The 21,329-nt window shown below is 35.2% G+C and overlaps 1 protein-coding gene across 2 annotated transcripts; it reads right to left on the bottom strand.

The window, feature by feature from the left end:
• Positions 1 to 1,011: 1,011 nt before the first annotated feature.
• Positions 1,012 to 21,035, bottom strand: LOC129257432 (GDP-fucose protein O-fucosyltransferase 2-like). Of its 2 annotated transcripts, none has more exons than XM_064096834.1 (8): positions 20,792 to 21,035; positions 18,608 to 18,858; positions 17,877 to 18,132; positions 13,650 to 13,716; positions 8,239 to 8,364; positions 7,692 to 7,872; positions 7,021 to 7,150; positions 1,012 to 4,295 (listed from the first exon to the last, which is right to left on the bottom strand). In XM_064096834.1, exons 1-8 carry the CDS (start codon positions 20,956 to 20,958, stop codon positions 4,139 to 4,141), a joined length of 1,335 nt encoding a protein of 444 aa, XP_063952904.1. In that variant the 5' UTR covers positions 20,959 to 21,035; the 3' UTR covers positions 1,012 to 4,138. The 2 variants fall into 2 exon arrangements, with proteins under 2 accessions (XP_063952904.1, XP_054751729.2); XM_054895754.2 differs by lacking the exon at positions 13,650 to 13,716 and adding an exon at positions 11,663 to 11,729 and having other exon boundaries at positions 20,792 to 20,995.
• Positions 21,036 to 21,329: the final 294 nt, after the last annotated feature.

Here is a 21,329-nt window from a genome sequence, read left to right as displayed (position 1 = left end):
TTTCAAATACCATTATGTATCATTTTCAATTGCAAGTCATTTGCAACTAATAGTAAAAAAATCAACCAGAAGTCAAGTTTGCATTTGATCACAGGGCCCCGTCTTACAAAGTTTGTAAAACGGGCCCGAGGTCTACTTATACGATGGATACTACATATAATTCAATTTGCTATGCATGTTGTTCAAATAAATCTATAAGTTGATAATTCACAATCAATATTTGCAATTGGCAAACTACAAACTTCCCATTTACCTAGCTTAATGACAGAGATATGAAAAGGACTGCAACTTTTGAAGTAAAATTGGTGTCATTTAATAGTATTCAATGGATTTCATCTTCCTTGACAGGAAGGAAAAAGAAAATAATAAAAACAAGGAATATTAACATTAGTTCAAATTTTAGACAAAAAACTATTCAATGTTACATTAGATATAATATCCCAATAACACAAACTAACTTGTAAATAGTTTGATATCACATACCTACAAACAGAACATAAGACACATGAGAAAAGTGTCATGTAATATGATTGAAAAAAAAAAAAATTGCATATTGATAACTTGTACATATAATTTTGGTAAAACATGTAGAGTATGATATATTTTTGTCTTAAAGATAAGAATAGTGTTTGGACAGAAAATACAATACTTTTCCAGATTAAAAAGGGTTTTTCATATATTTAATATCTTTTTGTGAATTTTCATGTTGATATAAATGAAAATAGGTATTTCAGAATAAAGTTTACTGCAATTCTCGTAGAATTTAATTGAATGAAATTAAACTGAATAGAAAACAAATAAATGATTTTGTAATAAAATAATGTGTGGGATAGAGCTAAAACTTCAGTAAAAATTATCAGTCATTGTTCATGGACCTTTTTTTTGCCAACCCTTCATCAGAAAATTGTTTTTCAGCTTTTATCAAAATCAACTTCCTTTAATTACCACTAAATGTATGCAAATATCTCAGAAACTACTGATATTAGAAAGGACATGTTGGTCAACTTGGCCTTAATTCATGCATTCTTTGTTTATTTTCAGGAATATTAGCAACAGTGACAATAAGAAAAAAATTGAAATTAATAATCAATATAAATTAATTCACATCACAACGTAAACAGTCTCTTGAAACAAAAAAGATTTCTAAACAATATTAAAGCACTGCTAATAGATTCTGTCCAGGTTTAATATTCCTTCTAATTTCTACATTAATCATGAAATAACTCTGACAGTGAGTAATAAATAACATATCTATGTTTTTGCATATCCCATAGTACGAGAATTACAATATTATTCAACTTGCATAAATTTCGGCAAATGCTGATTGGTTTACATCAGATTTGTCCACTCTCCATTTGGTCTCATCTCACATGGTCTAATCTTATCAACTCATCAACTAATCGTCATTTAGCTCAATAACAATTGCCTAATTTCCAGTAACACCCATTTCATATCACATCCACTTGGCGTAGCACCACTTCATCTATATGGTTAGATGAACTGCTATTACGCTAAAATTTGATTTGACGATGTTAATACAAATTGGAAATTAGACCAACTGAGAATTACCAGACTAAATGGCTATTTTAAACCAGGTGAAGTAAAACTTCTCAGCATTTATACCAAATTGATAGTATACCAAATGGGTTCAGCCAATGTGGTATAAGATTATCTTAGAAATAGACCAACTGATTAGACTAACAGCAAATGTGAATGACAGAAAGTACATCTATTCAAATAGATACAAATGCAGCAAATATTGTCATTAAGTTAATAATGTCTTCAATCATGGGGAAATACATGAGCATAAAGTGACATTTATTAATAATAAATATATTATTGATTCCCTGATAAAACCAATATGCTAACACGGATCACAATATAGACACACATATAGTAACACAAACACATTATTCAGGGAAACATCCTCCTGACTTAGATTTGGTTTATGTAAAAGTAGAAGAAAATATAGGAAAAAGTAATTAAAGTACAATAGAATGATGATGAAACTATTAAAGAATGTATGAAATAATATTGTAATCTAATAAATCTTTGGACATAACTTGCAAGCTAATCAAGTTATTCCACATTTTTTTCATCATTTTATACAGCATTAGGGTTTCCTTTTCCATAGTTTTATAAATATATTTTTGAAATTTATTGATAGGTTACAGGTGAAAAGAAAATATTTTTTCACTAAAAATCTAGGGATTCCCCCTTTCTCCTGCAGTGCACAATGAATGACTTCAGACATACATGTATCTCACATTTGTGCAAGATTGATTGAAACTTTGAAAATATCTATTTGTTTATTCACATATCAAAGGTATGTTCCTCTCATTATCTTCATTTTAAAGGCATTGGTTATAACACCTTCCCAATTTTCTTCAATATTCTACATGTGTTAAAATTAATCTTCCCGGGAGATTAGTCAAATGATTTGTCAATCCAAGATATCTTGAAAGTGCTGGCACAAATATAATTTTTTTTCTTCCTGGGTGTTTTTCATTCATTACAGACAACATTATAGACAACAGACATAAAAAAATAAGGATTTCAATAAGACCTATGTAATGTTATTCAATATCTTACAATAGAACCATGGAGTTTGATAGAACTATCCCTCCACTTGGAAGACAATACTGAGATGTGATAATAGCACACATAAGGCACACCCATTTCTCAAATATCTATAATTTCATAATAAATTTTGGTTTAAAGGGCCCAGCCACTGACAAATCATGGGGAAATTGAATCAATACGAAATTTGCAAAAGGCCAATTGACTTGCATAATATAATCCGTCCGTCATGAGCGCCCGTCGGACTAATGCGATAAAAGTTCGGACAGCATGAATTTGACCGAACTCGTGATGGTTATTTACTTTGGATCATCGCAGTACCAGTTTCCAAAAATCCCATTTCCTAGACTCATAGCAGGTCTCTTGATTGCTAAACCAAAATAAATAACCACTGAGTAGAAACATGTTTCAAAGTGAAAACACGCAGTTTACTTCTGGTTGGTTAGTCTACTAGCTATTGCTCTCCTACAGCTCCCAGACATGCCGGCGTCTATTACATAACACCCCCAGGCATGCAGCTGAGTGAAAGACTTGAATCCCTTCTCTGTTCTAAGATAAGCCTTGATTTCCCCATGATTTGTCAATGAAAGGTCGCTTTAACACTTCACTTAAGCCATTAAAAATACTCAAGATTTTGAAGTAAAAACAGCAGTTTTTTTTTAAACAATGTGTCAACATTTTGATGAATATCCATTGCGTCAGAATACTCAAATCAGAAATTATTATCCTTAATAGAATTTAAAAAATATTGAAAATTTCAAAATCATAAAGGAATGTTTTCTATCAACTGGCAAGGTCCTCTTACAATGTGTCTTGGATCTTTTGTTAATGTATGTGTTTGTGTTCATTTGAACATTCATACATTTGCCCGTACTTTTATTTGAAGGTTTTATACTTGCAAAATTAACTTAATAATTCAAAATCTTAACCTTAGTTAAGTTTTCAATACCACAACATTGTCAAAGTTCATTGACCCTAAACAATCTTTGACCTAGATCATGTGACCAGAAAGTCATGCAATATGATCAGAGATACTTGTTTACCCAGATGTCCAAGTTTCATGACATAGGTATATACTTTTTAAGTTATGACATTTCTAAAACTTAAATTGGTTAAGGTTTCAATGTTGATTTCCAAAACAATAGGTCCATATGCTTTGTAAGTTATGCTCATATTTAACAAACTTAATCTTTATTAAGATTTCACTGTTGATGACGCTGCCACCACCAACGGAAAAGCAGCACCAATAGTCTTGCTCTGCCATGCAGGCAAGACAAAAATGACGAACCCTTATTTTTTCCCCTCTGTTATGGAAAACAAACATTTTTTTAAGGCCTCACCACGGAATCTATTATCTTGGTGTCAACCCAAGCACAGGCTCAGTTTGGCAGTATAATAAAAGGTCCAAAATTACTAATTTTCTATGAACCTGGCAAGGGTTACTTTCAAACATCCTTCATCTCATTACATTAAATAAGCATTAAATACAAATATTATTATTGCCAATCTAAGGGTGAAAGTTTCTTCAGCCAAATAAATAATGTCCATTGTGGATGGATTAGTAGACGACTGGCCATACCGATGGGGGTTCGCAGTCTTTTGGTTCCCCATCACCACAGAATCTATTATACGTCATCTTGGTGTCAAACCCAAGTAGCTGCCGCTCTTCGTAGATACGGAATGAAAAAGTAGATTGACCAGTGCCTATGAAATATCTGAAGTACAAAAATGAATAAAGGAGAAAAGTAGAAGAAGACAAATTATATAGATAATTTTAAATGACATTACAATATACGTTCAATAATTTTCTCAAAGAAATGACAGATATCCTATCATGTGGGAAGGGGGTGGAGCAGTTTCACAATCTGTAATTATTCACATAAAACAATTTCATTCTGTATAATAGCAGCCAGAAGTCAAATAGAAATAAAAGAGAAAATTCAATCACAGCTTATCTGATATTACGATTACTTAACTAAGGTCATTTCCTTTTTTGTCCAAAAAAATATATGTTGCTTGATGATAGACAAAAACATATATATTATTTGAAAAGACTTTTTTCAAATTTTGTTTTTCCAGCAAGATTGGTGAATAAAATTTACAGATTCATTTAATAATAATAATGATAAAATCATCTCCATTTTCAAAAACCTTTCCAAGAGAATTCCTGCAGACAGATACCAAATTTGATAAAAATCATGAACACTCTTGGGAAGTTTATATTGCCGTCTCATGACAAAAGGAATCAACTCTTAAGTTGCATGACTTATTTTCCTCATTTACGAAGAAACTCATTCCACAGAATTACAGTAGTATACTTTAACCTAGCTTAACCACATACACTGTTGGTCATAAAGGTGGAATAAAATATTTTTGAATAAAAATCGACAGTTTTGTTGGTATTTGAAAGGCTACGCGTAGACAAAATGGTAATTGAGTGATTACATAATGTTTCCCCATTACACAGGTGACATTATAACATGAGAAATTTGGATTACGTAATAAATTATTTTGTTGTAGACTATAAAAGCCTGTGCATATGACATTCTGTCCCTTTCCCTGATTTAGCACTGTGTATAAGAAGGTTGCATTATTTCGAGTTCCTTGTACCGTTTGAAATAAAAATCGGTAGAGACGTTCCCTGGACTATGCCTGGTCCAACGGCAACAGCAACACGCGAGAGAGTGGTAGCACTGCGACAGGAGGGCTACAAGCAGACTGATACCGCAGAAGTCCTAGGGATATCACAGAGTGCAGTCTCTAAGATCCTGAAACGTCAACGTGAGGCGGGGAATGTGCGGCCACGGAAATCTCCAGGACGTCCCAGATTGACCACAAGAAGAGATGATCGCCAACTGTTGAATTTCAGCCGCAGAAACCGGAAATTGCCCAAGAACCGTCTCCGTCGCTTGTGGAGGAGATATCTTGGGATCAACGTTTCCCGGTCAACCGTTAATCGCAGATCGCTCCAACATGGTTACCGAGCACGACGGTTGACCAAATGTCCACGCCTGTCTGTTCACCTCAGAGTAGCTCGTCTTCTTTGGGCTAGGGAGCACAGAAGGCTTCATCCAGGACATTGGCAACATGTGGTCTTCACGGACGAGAGCCGGTTCATCCTTGACCGAAAGGATGGGAGACAACGAGTTCGTCGATTAGCCGGGGAAAAACTTTGTGATGAATGTATCCACGAGACGACTCAAGTCGGAGGCGGCTCAGTGATGATATGGGCCGTCATCCATTATGGAGGGAAAACGCCAATGGTGGTTCCGGACGGAAACGTCAACGCCGCCGCCTACAGGGATATCTTGGAGTTCCACTGTCTTCCATATGCAAGACGAGTGTATGGGCACAATTTCCGACTGCAGGATGACAACGCTAGACCGCAAAGGGCCGCTGCAGTAAAGGAATTCCTGGAGGCAGAGGGCGTCGTACAGTTGCCATGGCCAGCTTTTTCGCCGGATATTAACCCCATAGAGCATGCATGGGATGCCCTAGGCCGAGCCATCAACGACAGAGAGGTCATTCCTCAAAATCTGCAGGAGTTGGCAGATGCTCTGAGGGAAGAATGGGACGCTATGCCTGTTGACGTCATCAACAAGCTAGTGGACAGCATGTAACGACGTCTGCATGCGCTGGTTCGTGCCAGGGGTGGACATACCCGATACTAGTGACCGAGTAAGAACAATGACTCAAGTTTGATGCAAATTTGTCCATGAAATCACAAAAAAAGTCATCTGGAAAACTGAGAGAGATTGAAAATAAATATCTCATGATCCTTTAATTTACTGTATATTGTCGTCAGTGTTGTTCTATGCTCATGACATCCATCGCTTAGGACATAAACTTGTAAGATATCACTGTCAAACGTGTGTAAAAGGCAGAATTATAAAGTAAAGTGGTTATCATGCACCATAAATGCCATATTCAAATCATGTTGTAATAATTACGCTGAGAAAATTTGGTGAAAAAAAATATTCCACCTTTATGACCAACAGTGTATAATGTATGCACAAACTCCACTTCCTGGGGAGTATTTAGGCAATGTGCAATAAGACAAGCTATCCATTGGTTTGTAATAGCAACACCATCATTCATAAACAGAGCTGCCAACCTGAACAAGAACTGTTGAGTATTTTAAAAACTGAAAATCAGTATTTTGGTGAGGAAATCAATATTCTCAAAGAAATACCACAGGAAAACACATAAAACTGACAATTTGAAAATTTGTATTTTTTTTGAAACCACAAGCTTTCTTCTCATTTTTCAGTACTAAAATTGAAAATCAGTACTGGCTGGCAGCTCTGCAAGAATTTATCAAGAACTGTATGTCGAAGTACATGCATATAGTTTAACCGAGCTTAACCACATGCAATGTGTGCACAGTCTCCACTTCCTGGAGAATATAATTCTTGCAATGTGCAATCAAAGAGTACCTACCTTGCATGGGCACAGATCCATTGGTCTATAATAGCGACACCACCATCCATGAATTTATCATGAACAGTCCTGGGAGGTATATAGTTATATACTTCAAACCCCTTCAGATGAACTTTTAACTGGTCAATTTCTGTGTGAGACAGAGATAAAATCAACCATAGTTAAAGCGTCGGTGGATATTTTCAAAAGCTTGACGTGTGCACAAAGCTCAAAGGCCCTTTCATATACTGCCATTTAATAGTACCACCTGAAAGATGAATAAGTACATTTATTCAACTTTTCAATTGTTTTCCTCAGCTAATTTCAAGTCTTAACTAATGTTGATAGATATCTCTAGCTGTTTTAATCCTTGGATACATTTGAAATGAATTTGCGGCCATGTAACACTGTCTTAACTATTTTCTTCAAACTTATGGCAATTTACTTTCCTTTTAATATTTTTCTTTTTTTTAATTTGACATTCATGAAGACTTCATTGAATAGAGGTGATATAGATTTACATGACCTAAACTTTTTTTTTCTTCTTTCTCCCTTCAATTTTTTTTTGCTTTACTCATTGAAAAAATTACAAGGGGGGAGGGAGGGCAGTCGCCCCATCACCACCTTATAGTCCTGCCTGTGTGCAGTACATGGACTTATACATATTATTGCCAGAGGAAAGCATTACATACCGCTAACAGGTGCATCTGTTGCTATAAAGACTTTCTTTAGTTTCAGTTCCTTCAACTTCTCCTTAATATGTGTAGCTGCTTTAGGTAAGGATGCTACCTCTTTCCTGTTACTCCTTGCATAATCTTGCCTCCGAAGATGAACGGCGATATATGGCCCACCTACAGCACTTCCTGGAGTTGGCTGGGACAAATAAAGACAAAAGGGGCTGTTCTTAAAGAATCAAGCAGTGTTCAAACTAGATACTTCTGAGTGGTGACTGCAAATTCCTGGCAATACCAAGTTTTAATGCTAAGTTTGTTGTCTTAAAGATAATTGAAATAAATTTTTGTGATAGTTTTTCAGATTAGATTTCAAAAAGTTTGGTCTGTAAAATCAAGATCAGTTGTCACTATAACATCATGGACCTAGATCTGGTCTAGTTTTACAAACTAAACTTTTTGAAATCTAAGCTGAAAATCTATCACAAAAATAATTGTTCTTACAAATGAAAAAAAAAGCAAAATTTCATTCATTTTGGCCAATTTCTTCTCATTGTTTTTACCTTACCTTCATTTCTCTCCAGTCTTCTAAAACGGGTGTTTTATCTTTAGCATCAGTAGAATCCAAGTATGTTTTACGGAACTCATCACCGATGTCTCTAAGATGCTTGGCAAACCGCAAGCTTCGCCTTGCCTAAAATAAAACAAATATCATAATTGAGTAAATCCATTACAATTCTGAATCAATTTCAATTTAAAGTAATTCAATATGGATTCTTTTGTCAACTTTAAGTTTGGTCTCATCCCACAAGACATGGTCTAATCTTACTTAATCTAAAACCTGTTCAAATACCCTACTAACCATTTGCTCTAAATGTCATTTGGACCATTTAGCACATTAACCAATTTGTTTCATTTCCAGTTAGGCTATACCTATTTTGTCTTAACATACACTTGGTCTAATACCACTCAGTCTTTATATGGTTAGTTCATAAACAAAAATAATTATTAAACAATGTCAAAATAAATTTAAGAAAAAGGGGAAATTTTACCAAATTTTTATTAGAGTAGACTAAAACTAAGTGTGTATTAGACTTAGTGTATTGCAGACCTAATGTCAATTAGATCAAATTCATAGTAGATGAAATATATGGGTTTAAAAACCAAAACATGCAATTAGATCAAATAAAAACATCAAAACGCTTTCTGGAATATTTTGTCCACTTTTATGGAACTTTGTTTTACTATGAATACACATATATGATTTAAATGTTTTGTGGTTGAAAAATGAATACAAGCGTTATCATACAAGTAAGTTACAATAATTTTCACCATTTCAAGCAGCAAATCAAATGCATATTTGTGACAGAATGAATACCTAAGACAAAGATGCAACAGAGAGCTGCTCTACTGCATTCAACACCACACAGGATAAGAAATAGCAATAGAAGATTCAAAAGATTTGAAAAGAATTATTGAACTTTGGTAAAAGACACATTCACAGACATGGTTTTGATAAATGCAAGAAAGCCCCTGTAGCATGGTTATTTGGAAAAATGAACAATTATACAGTTAAGTGAGCTAAAGGAAAAGTTATTTCTTTAAAGAATGAAAATTGGTTAGCAAACTAAGGGAAATAATACAGACAAAATTAAATTTGGGCCTGTATTCAGCACTCCTGTGTAACTTAATAACACTGCAGTATTAGTATGGATATATCCAAGTACATATTTAAAAAAAAAAATCAATATTTTACACATTAAGCACTAAAAATAGATTATAATTTATGTCATTTGTCTGGGAATGATGAGATATTTTATTCTTTACCAATATATCATGTGAAAAGAAGACTGTCCACAGGAAGAAACATATAGAGTAAGCAAAGTTTTGGCCTTTTTTTCCCAATAATTTAGCACTTTGTGCAACAGACCCTAATGTATGAGCTGAAGACAGCTCTTACAAACAATCATAAAGATCTCATTGAAACAATTCCCTCACATGAATCAGTACAGTTGCCCGGGGGGGGGGGGGGGGGGGGGCACTTCCATTGACAAGTGTATACCATACGCGACCATGGGGTCTTGAAAAGCTCCCTAAACAAGTATTTTCCATATTCTGAAAATACACCCTTTAACAAGTATTGGCGTTTGAAACCCTACCCTTAACAAGTATTGGAAACAAAATGATACCCTTGGCAAGTATTCCCTGAATTGAATCCCTAAACAAGTACAGCAATATTTTAATTGTTATGTCACAGACGTCGGTTTTACATTTACCTACATCATTGGGTTTAGTACGGCCACACCTCGCGCAAATCGGATTCTAAACACGTAGTGTTGACTGTTGGGGCAAAAAGTAATAATAATATAGAGTATTTCTAAAGCGCCAAATCCACATTAATTATGTGCTCAAGGCGCTGCGAAAAGGAAATAAGAGAAAAATTACATAAAGTACATCCTTTATAAAACATTTTAGTCTTTTTTCTACCCTCACAAATTTGACCCTGTACACGTAGCTTTCCCAGCAAAATAGATACCCTTTTTTCATTATTTTAGTGTTTTTGACACCCTTATTACGTTACGTACTAAACGTGCCCTATCTTGAAAAAGATATCCTTTTTACATGTTTTTTTGGTCGCGCATGGTATCCACTCGTCAATGAAAGTCGCCCCCCCCCCCTGGTACAGTTGTCTATGTTAATACAGGTAGTTAATGTAGTTATCATAAACTGGAAAATAAAAATTGTTGGGCACATATGAACTTAAGTGGTAAACATGACCGGTTTTAGTGAGCTGACACACAAACACAACAAATGTTAACAGTACAAAAATAAATAAAAGGTGCAGTATCAGACATGCTGTAGCATTGCCATATCTCTTTCAAAGAAATACCATTTCCCTTTTTAAGCATGTGCATTCAATAGTTGGAAAATATAGCCCATTAATCAAAACAATATTAACACCAATGCAAAAATGTAATTAAAATATTGCAAATTATTATTCTTCATGCATTCAATTATAAATGATTCATAATTTTTTTTTTTTTTGTAATTCCTCTTTTTGCTTATTCCTTACAATGCTCAGATATATATCATAATACTCCTTGTATCTTTCTGCTCCTTTTACTTTTCTTTATATTATAGCCCACAAAGTGAGAATACATGAAGGTATAGAAAGCTTTTGTATTACCGACCAGCACTGGCGTACAGATGGGGTGGGGGGTCTCTTGTTCTTGCCCCCCATAAAAAAAGAATTTAACAACCAAGAAAAAAAAGAGAAAAGAAAGAAAAGGAAAGGGATAAGGGTGAAATATTATATTATTTTCTGAATATTATTTCAAAATCTATCACAAACTTGGACTTTTGTAATAAAGTGTCCTAATTTTTGCTTGCTTGCTTGCTTTGCTCACAACATTTTATCAATTTTATGCGATTCGCCATATAGAGCCCCCTCAAGATATTTGGCTCATTACGCCACTGCCGACCAGAATTTCATTACCAAATGCACAAAATTACGCAATGTTCAGGAATAACTTCAAATAGGATGCTTAAAATTTTGCAACATTTTCCTAAAGTGAATTTATAAAAAACAATAACAAAAAAAGGTAAAAACACAATTTCAATTTTCAATGCCTTCTTTTTCTTAAAAACAAGATGGCCAAAATAGCCATTAAAAAATAAAATTGTCTAAATTTTCTCACAGAAAATATTGGAAATACATTATCATTTTCAAGTCACTAAAATGTTGCACATGCAATAAAAATGGTCATGATCTTGGCAAAACTTTTACATCTTTATTTTCTGCAGGTATTTATGTATGTTTGAAGTTTGATGAATTTCATGAATACATCGTGTTTGATATGATGGAATTAATGAAGGTGCTTGGGAATAGGACACACCTCCACACAACGTCAAATCGAGAACCCGAGTGAAACTTGAAATATCGAAACAATAATCCAAAGTGATGCTAATTTTAAAATCCACTGTGAACTTACATTCCAGTATTGGGTTTGTCCATAGTAATCATGAAGAACTTCTTCACAGCGGGATAATACAACAGATCTACAAAGGATTTCACCAATAATGATGGATACAGGGAGTAAAGGATAACAATGTGATGGAAAATATTACAGAAATGGATTACAGCTAAATTAATGTAATTGCAGAAAACAATGGTTTCATGAGAAAGTTTTCAATATAAAGTTTGTAATATCAAGGTTACCTGTCACCATATATCTAAACCTGGTTAATTCACCTTGACCTAATTTTGTGAAATCTTGAAATCTAAGCGGAATAAAATGACCACACTGCAGATTGCAAAGAGTTAAATATTTTCATTATCTTTTATGATATCCAGTTTGAATTTAAAAATATTTTTTAATTAAAAATACCAACATGCATAAATGCATTAATATTGATTGCATCATTTTTCCTTGCACTGCCAATTTGACATCAAACAGATTTTACTCACATACAGAAGAACCTATTGCACTGTGAATCATATGATTTGCATCAGAAAATGTTGTGTTACTTATTAATACCTATTTCATGTGTGATTGCTAGAATTCGGGATAAAGAACCTACAAGACTACCTCTGTGTTCAAAAGGAATGAGGCAACATAAAGAAAAAAAAATAGTTTGTGCTTGAATAATAACAATATAGCATAAATTAAAAGTTATATTATGTTATCAACATTTTGTTTACTATATGTTGTTGACCATTCCAAAGAAAAAAAAAAGGAAAATTGCATGATGTAAAATAAAATGTCTAATTATAATTTGTTTGATCCAAAGTGGCTCGGTAAAAAGAAATGAGAGAAAAGAAGGGTTAGTCACCTCAGTTTGACCAAAAAGACTGTACAAAAATAGGACATTTTGTTACAACATGTACATGAATATGTGTATACTCTAACATGTGGGTAAAAGAAAATAACACCTCTAAAATTGACAATTTGCTGAATGTCTTTGTCATGAGCACATACTGTAAATGTCCTAAAAGAGTATATTTTCCCTAATAGTTTGATATCAGTCATATCTGGAAAATCAGGAGGTGTTCTTTGATGTACTGTACGATTAGATTTGTGTCAAGGTAAAGCATGACTGCAATGAATGAATGTAGAAATCCATGAGATCTCAATCCTAGATGAGTTCCAGTAAACTTCATTGCAATTTACTTTTCCAATTAAACTAACATGATAATTGATCCTGAACTGTTTTTATCAAACAATGCTCATGTTTAAATAGGTATTTTGCAATCAATTTTACTGTAATTCTTGTAGGATTATCTAGATTCCTTCACTGCATTCAAATCTTTATACCATCTTTGCATCTTAAATCAAATTTCACATCACAAGAACTCATTCAAATCTTTATACCATCTTTGCATCTTAAATCGAATTTCACACCACAGCAACTCATACAATACATTCTGATAAAAGCACTTAACATCATATGAAAAAAGTACAGAATATTTGAAAGAAACTCTTTCAGGAAATATAGTTGGCAATTTTAGAGGCATAATTTTTTTTTACTCACTTGGTAGAAAACAATGTTATGATTCATCTCGTTATGCTATTAAGGCAACCACCACCATTACAGTGAAACACTGATCAATGTGCTACAAATATGATCCCAAACTGGTTTCTACTTCTAATACACCACACATACCATGCTACAATTGTAATGTCCACATACATCTGTGATGTACATATTATGAATGGTGATACTGATTTCAGACTGGAACTTACAGAGAAGATAATATACGACAATGATTTTGAAATTAGCAATGATTGCATATAACTATTAAAGCATCCACTGATAAGAAAGGAAACAAGCCATTGAAAGTGAAAGGTGTGAGTAAAGGTGCCTTCGAATGCAAAACAGCTTCACAAGACAAACAAACTTGTCCAAGAAATATAAGTGATCGCAGAACCCACTGCAGGCAAAAAAACGATTTAGTATTTTTTGCTACAAACAACTTACTTCCCAATATCGAGACCTCCCAAATGTGTCATGCAGGGCAGTTTCTGCTCTGTCGATCATAACTGATCTGAAGATCAAAGCACATGTAAAAGAATGAAATGTTTCCTAAACTAATCTCTTATTTTATTGCTTGAATTCTTGGTAGGCTAGGTAGCATGTATTCAAATTCATGTGTATGGTTTATTCATGTCAACAAATCCACTCGGCAAAAAAAGTTCTTGGACACTTATGAAAGTTAAAATATTCCATATAGATATTTGATTAAAGGCAAATTATTGTATGTCAACATGACAAGACAATATTCCTCTTCCAGTGTGACATGACATTTTCATGTGAACAGTCATGCATGGGTGGTTACAGGCATTAAACAATAGCAATGTCAGTAAAAGAAAAAATTGCAAGAAAACAATCAGTCATTCTTTCAGTTGTGAAAGTTTATGTGGCATAAATATCCATTAAACGATAATCTAAGCAAACTTCAAAGAATTGAACCAGGAGACACTCTTCAAGATGTCAGGCATTATCTCCTGGAAGAATGGGACAACATCACCCCAGAGCAAATTCGCCGACTTGTGACAAGCATGCGACGTCAATGTGCTGCACTCATTCAGAGCCAGGGTGGACAAACGAGATATTGAATTTTCTTTTGCGTATGCCAAGATACTGAAATTTGACATTTTTTTCATCGACTAACTTTGACTTAAAATTTCAGAGGAATAGTGATGCATCCAAGGTGGATAACTTTCTCTTCTCTTTTAGAGTGGTACTGTTTTTTACTTTAAGTTTGCTTTTATCGTTTAATGGATATTTATGCCACATAAACTTTCACAACTGAAAGAATGACTGATCGTTTTCTTGCAATTTTCTTTTACTGACATTGCTATTGTTTAATGCCTGTAACCAGCCATGCACTGATTGATCCATTTCTTGTAATTTTCTTTTACTGACATTGCTATTGTTTAAAGTTGAATTAAGAAGACGATTCCAAATATTGAGATATTTACATTAATAGCAACCTTACAACCCCCCAAACACTAATAGGTGATTCGACCCCCCATTTTCTTTTTTCAAAATAGTGAATTTGAACGATTTATCCCTACCCATTTTCCCTGAGTTCGCTCCTGCAATGCCTACCGAGACGGGTGTTCTTTGAGTGTGACGTCACCGGGGGGTATTCGGTCCCGGTGTAGTAATCAAGGCAGTGCCGTTTTGTGTACTATGCACGTACTCCTTCATATGGAATAACTGCAGTTGAAGTTGTATCTGCGAGCCATAGAACTTGCAAAGAGGAAATGATTAAAATATTTGTGGCCGTACTATTATTCCAAATATGTGAATTCCCTCAGAATGATACCATAGACCCTAAAGGAATAATTTCAAGGTGAATAATATGAAATTTGATCGAGATCTTCTCACCAGTCGATAACGTAGCAGACGTGTTATTATGACATATTTATCCGCGTGTGACGCGGCTCTTGCAAAAAAACACAGTTGGTTGCGGAATTGCTTTGTGCCGACCGGCCGCCCGCTCCGGCGCAGCTAGCTGTCGAGCTACCGTACCGTTCTTGTTGTCTTCAACCATAGAGATGTATACTAATTATTACTATATATCTTTCTGTCTTCAACTCACTTCCGAATTGCGTTTGTATGTGTGACGGTGACCCCTAGCGTAATTAAATATAGAAAACAACTCAGAAGGCCGAGAAAGAATACTATACGTTTGGTTCAAGATTGTTCTGTGGAATGAGCTATGAGTGGAAATGATCCAGAGGATATAAAAGTGGAGTCAAAGACAAAAGAAAAGAAGAAAAAACGCCAGGGGATCGCTGCACGGCCATGAACTAAGTCGACATACCAGACCATAACAGTACACTCAATGCCTGGGTGTTGTGTGTACTAGTATTATGCGTTCAGCGCGCGCTGAGCTAGCCGCCGGAATTACTTTCCAGCTACTCACTTGATTGAACATCGTTATAAAATAAATGAGAAATAGTGAAAATATCATTCAATAACTCACTGTTTGCTATCTTACATCATGATTGAAGAGTTCATGGTGGTTATTCATACTGTTTTTTATACAGGGAAAGTAAAGATTTGTACATATCAGTCCTATTTGTTTGATTTGAGTTGCTTTGAAAAAAAATTGTAAAATATCTTTCTCTCTCTGCATAGCATTTCTGTATGACATTCAGGCACCTCTTATACTAAATTCCCCCCGGTGACGTCACACTCCGAGTGACTTTTCTGTACACTCGTCTCTCGGGCTCTGACAGGTGGCTAATTTCATAGACTTTCAAAGCAAAATATCGAGAAGGCAGAGGATTATTGTGACATGCTATGTGTTTGAACAACTTATATATACTATATATTGTATGTAGAACCTATATTTATGGAAACTCACCCCCTTCTTAATTCAACTTTAACCCTATCTAGGCCGGGGTATTTTGGGAGTTCATATAATAATAATAATAATAATAATATAGGGTATTTATATTGCGCACATATCCACCTTATTAGGTGCTCAAGGCGCTCCTATATTACCCGGCTAAGCTAGGCGTTCATAGCGCACACAGCTTTTTAAGGAATTACTTCCTACCGGTACCCATTCACCTCACCTGGGTTGAGTGCAGCACACTGTGGATCAGTTTCTTGCTGAAGGAAATTACGCCGTGGCTGGGATTCGAACCCACGACCCTCTGTTTCAAAGTCCGAAGACTTATCCACTGGGCCACAACGCTCCACGGGGGGCTCCCATGGCCGGGGGGGGGGGGGGGGCTCCCAGGCCCCCCCTTGAGATCTCGGCCGTCGACTGCGTGATCGCGCCGAAAATTGGCACGCAGGTTGTCTGGGATATAATCTACAAAATTGTATAGTAATTTATTTCATGCGAATACTTATTGAGTAATTATGCTAATTTATGCGTAATTAGTATGTGAAATCATACTTTTTCCTCTAACTCCATAAATAAAGCTCCAAATGTTCTAGTTTTTGGCATTTTTTCTTAGCAAGTTTACATGAAAAAAATTGTGATATCAGATCAATTTCTTATGTATTATACTGTTTTTTGCAATTTCTTATGTATTTCGTTGTTTTTTGGACCCTTTGTTTTTCATTGTTTTTTCAATGAAATTCGTTGGGGACTCTTCTAAGATCATAAACAGCATAAAATACATACATTTAGACCAGCAAAACTAAAAATAATCATACATTTATGATTTTTGGTTGAAAACACAATTTACATTGACTTTGTACACGAAATCACGTTTTTGAGCAATTTTTGGTCTGACATGCACTTACATAACGTTGCGTAATTTCGGAACCGCGTATCCGGGTGACACAAAATTGGTCTCAAAAGTTGCACAAGACTTGAAAGTAAAAAGTCAGCGAGCATCGCGGTTAAAAAAATTTGCGAGGCGAAAATATTGCGCGACTCATTGAGGGGGGGGCCTCGGAGGCCCCCCCCCCCCCGGCCTAGATAGGGTTAAAGCATTTAACCACCCATGCATGACTGTTCACATGAAAATGTCATGTTATACTGGAAGAGGACTATTGTCGGGTCATGTTGACATACAATAATTTGCCTTTAATCAAATATCTATATAGAATATTTTAACTTCTTTTAAGTGTCCAAGAACTTTTTTTGCCGAGTGTATATACCCGTATGTGCTTCTTCCTACAACAGCCATCATCCTTGCATCAGTGAATTTCCATTAACAGGTTCATCAAAATACTTTATCTGAGATTATTTTCCAATGTGACCAAGATCCTAAAGCTTAAACTATTGTCTTTTTGCATTATGTCATAATTTTTATCTACAAGTATAAAATGTTTTTGCCTCACATGGAATCGTATAGTAGACTCTGTATTCTATACAACCTTCCATATGTCAAATAATCGCATGACTTGTTTGAAGCATTATTTAAGTCCAGAATATGGCAAAACAATAATATGCTCAGTCAAAGTTTGCCTTTGTCAAACACACTTCTGTGGTCAAAGAGATTTGACCTGCATGTGGACAGTCACCTGTAATCTCCACAACAAATGTATATTATCCCCATCATAAAATCTAACATTTCTAACATTAATCAGTCTTGGCCATGAAGTAGCTTCAGACTCATACTTTATTTGATAAAAAAAAAATAAAAATAAAAACCAGCACTAATTATTGAGGTAAATTAAATGGATCCAGACGAAACAAGGGAGACATTGATCACATGTTGGACTCACCTAGCAGTAATATTCTTTGTGAGGTAGGGGACGAGGGTGCCAGCAACACCCTGAATTGAAAGACACCTGAAGTTTCTTGCATAGGCTTCTGAGTACCCCCAGTACCAGCCCCTGTATTTCCCTTCGCCATTCTTTTGGTAAGTGGGTTGATCGTTGCACTCTCTTTCATGCATCCTCTCTTCCCATTTACCATCGGTCCAACCTTCCTTGTAACTCTGAAGGTACACATGCTCATCAATAGCTGCTCCCCCATTAACTGTGATGGAATTCAAAGCAAAAAAACATTGGATACATATAAAAGGTTAGGAAGATTGGATAACTATAAAAGTTTAGGCAGAATTTAAATGTTAGGCAAGTTTAATCATAAAAGGTTAGGCAGGTTACAAAAGTCACCTCAAAATTTATGCAACCATATCTCCAATCCAAGCACTTATACATGTAGATTTATAGAAGAATTTCAATGTAAAAATTGCAATACATTTTTGATAGACATAACAAAAATTTCAAACATAAATACACATACAGGTATAGAGTCAGGGCTTAAGTAACCCAAGGCTATCCAAGGCCATGCCTCAATGCCCCTTTTACTTGCCTTGGATACTTCTGTACCATTTAATTTTTTCCCATTTATGCTGTAATATAAAATTATGCCCATTTGAAAAGTGACCTTGCGCCAGTAATAAAAGTTTTATACATGAAGAATGAAGCCTCAACTGATCTGCGGATCTTACTCTTTATATAATCTTCAAACTCAATGACCGGAACATGGTGATTCAAACTCTCCACATCAAAGAAGGTAGACCACGGTATTCTGATTTGCTGCATATTCCTTGACTTCCAATGGTAGAGCCTGCCCCAGGGTGGAAGAACAAGAACCCAGTTGTCTTTCTCTAGAAGCCTCTTGACCAGGTTTGCTATTCTCATGTACACATCTCTTCTCAGATTGAAGCCTTCTCCTGGATTCACATCGTACAATAGGAACCTGTATCAATTTAGAGACAAAAGTGAATATACGTAAATGATTGTGAACAAATGATATAATTTATTAAATATAAGAAAAAATAAAGAGAAGATGGGGGGAAAAGAGCTATGAATCATGATTAGATGGTAGGGAGTGTGTAAACAAGTGGGTGTATGTACTTATATTTATTTTATTTTGTTTATATTTTTGTAGTACCGGTACGATTCAATAACACTAGCCTGGCGAATTTTGATTTTTGTGTCAGGACCATGACCTCTAGCTGCCAGCGTAAAATATAGAGTGATGTTTTTTGTTTTAGCATTTCTTTCCTCTTCTTTTCTTTTCTACTTTTCTCTCCTTTTTTTCTTTATCACTTTTTTTCTCTCCTTTTTCTTTCTTCCAGATTATTTGTGTCCTTTTTTCTTTTCTTCTTTCTTTCATTTTACCTTTCATTCTTTCCATTTTCATTCATTCTCCTTTCCCCCCTTTTCTTTCATTCTTTCTTTGTAACTTCCCATTATTTATTTTCTTTCTTTCTTTGGCTTTATTTCTTAATTTCTCACTTTCATCCCTTCTTCCTTTTCTCATCATTTGTTTCTTTCTTTCACCCCCCCCCCTATTTTCCTTCTTAAGCACCTCTTTGCATGCCCTATTTACGTCAAAGAAGAGACTTTTGACTTTGTAGTGCTACTGCTCTTATAAAAAGTTACAAAAGTCAGGCCAAGGTCAGGAGAGCTTTTTATTACCCCTAACACGGCCTCAGAATAATAAGACATACTCCCTGAGTGGACCCTGCCCCTGGTCTGGTCTCTGGACAATTTGCCAAAAATACGAAGAAAAAAAACGTTAGAAATTAAACTAACGTCCATGCGCAGTGAGTCGCCATGTGCAATTTTTTACTGTTGCGCCACTCACCTGTCACTGCCTGACTACAATGGTTCTAGAAATCTTTTGCAATGTTGAAAAGTGTCTTGTGGCATCTGATATTAATCCTCAGTAATTCCCTGAAATGCTGCAACGTTTGGTTAAAAGATCCAGCAAAAGACAAAGGAGTTAAGCGCAGTCAAAATCAGACTTGCAAACTTGGTCCTTACGGTGCGAATTTAAGCTGCCATTTTTCTCGGGCGACGATTTGAGACGCCCACACTAAGCAATCGATGTTTCCAAAACTGCCCGCTCAAGTTACCAATATTTGGTATCAAAATATAGATTATAAAAAAATGCTCACGATCATTTCATTTTGAAGGTGGGGGTGACAATTGTTATCAAAATAAGAGGGTTTGGCGACTCAACGTATATCTTAACCCACGGAGAGGTTTCAACAATGCAGCTGAGTCAATGCACTTTTGTGTACGATCGGTGCGTGTGTGTGCGCATGCGCGATATGTCTGTGTAGTAAATGTATTGGATTTTTTGAATCTGCGACTCAAAATATACCCATCATCATTGTGTCGCCGTTCCGGAAGTGTGTAATTCAAGATGTTCTTACTAAAAACTGTAGCAATTTCAGGAGAAAAGTTTATCATATATTTCAAAGGATTTGTGGATACTTTCATCTCATACAAAGATTTGGGTAAGAATTTTTTTTTTGGTTGCAAAATTGAAGGTTGAAGACTGCCGATGGCGACTCACTGCGCAGGACGTTAAGTCTAACTTAACTTAAAATTAAGTCTAACTTAAGGCTTAAGCAAACTCATTTTGGCAAAGAAAGAATTTGACATCCATGGAATTACATTAACCAACCTTAATACAAGTTTTCATGAAAAGAACAGGAAGATACTAAACTAAGTATAACAACAGCTTTCTTCTAATTTCTAGATCTAACAGAGGACTCTAACGTTAAGGCTTAAACTTAAAGCAGCAATGACAACTTCGTACCACTCATTCACTGAGGATTCAGATGAGACACACAATTATCAATATGTGGGACTGAACAAATTATCGGGCGCATTACCTTTGCGGTTTTGCTTGTCCCATTTTCATATTTAGTTGTCCTCCAGGCGCGAAAAGGAGTTCATCTTGTACAGTTTCACAATGGACTTGAATGGTGATAATGAGAAGAATCAAGCAAACTATGCGAACGCTTTTACATGTCCACGTCCACGAAGCAGAAACAGCCATCTTTCGAACATTTAGGCAAGCTATCGTCTATCGTATATCGATATCGCTTTATCGATGTGTACTTCATTTTTGTAAAGAATTGTCAAAAGTATGGATGATCACAATGTACGTACAAACCAAGCTTTGTAATTATGGTGTAATTTAATTTGTTGGGTTTTTTCTGTCATAAAAATACATGTATAGATAGATAAATAGATGTGTATCTAACTAAAAAATTAACGCGAGCGCTTCGCGTGAGCTGTAATTTGTTTGTATAGGCCTACTGACCAGAAAAGTAACCTGTTAAGGACCTTACTATACAATAATTGCTGCGAGCGCGAAACGCGAGCCAAAAAGTTGTGATTTTTCAACCTGAAAACTGAACATTAATT

This window comes from Lytechinus pictus, chromosome 3, assembly GCF_037042905.1.
Source record: "Lytechinus pictus isolate F3 Inbred chromosome 3, Lp3.0, whole genome shotgun sequence".
In the NCBI taxonomy this organism is placed as follows: Eukaryota; Metazoa; Echinodermata; class Echinoidea; order Temnopleuroida; family Toxopneustidae; genus Lytechinus; species Lytechinus pictus.
This window is presented reverse-complemented; position numbering and strand designations above follow the sequence as displayed.

Bases quoted from the DNA above. Each gene is read 5' to 3' on its own strand.
- LOC129257432 (XM_064096834.1), bottom strand. From the start codon at position 20,958: ATGGCTGTTTCTGCTTCGTGGACGTGGACATGTAAAAGCGTTCGCATA. The intron at 18,133-18,607 runs GTAAGATCCGCA...ATTCCATCACAG, and splicing joins GTTTGAAGATTATATAAAGA to TTAATGGGGGAGCAGCTATT. The intron at 8,365-13,649 runs GTAAGTTGTTTG...GTTTTATTTTAG, and splicing joins GGAGGTCTCGATATTGGGAA to GCAAGGCGAAGCTTGCGGTT.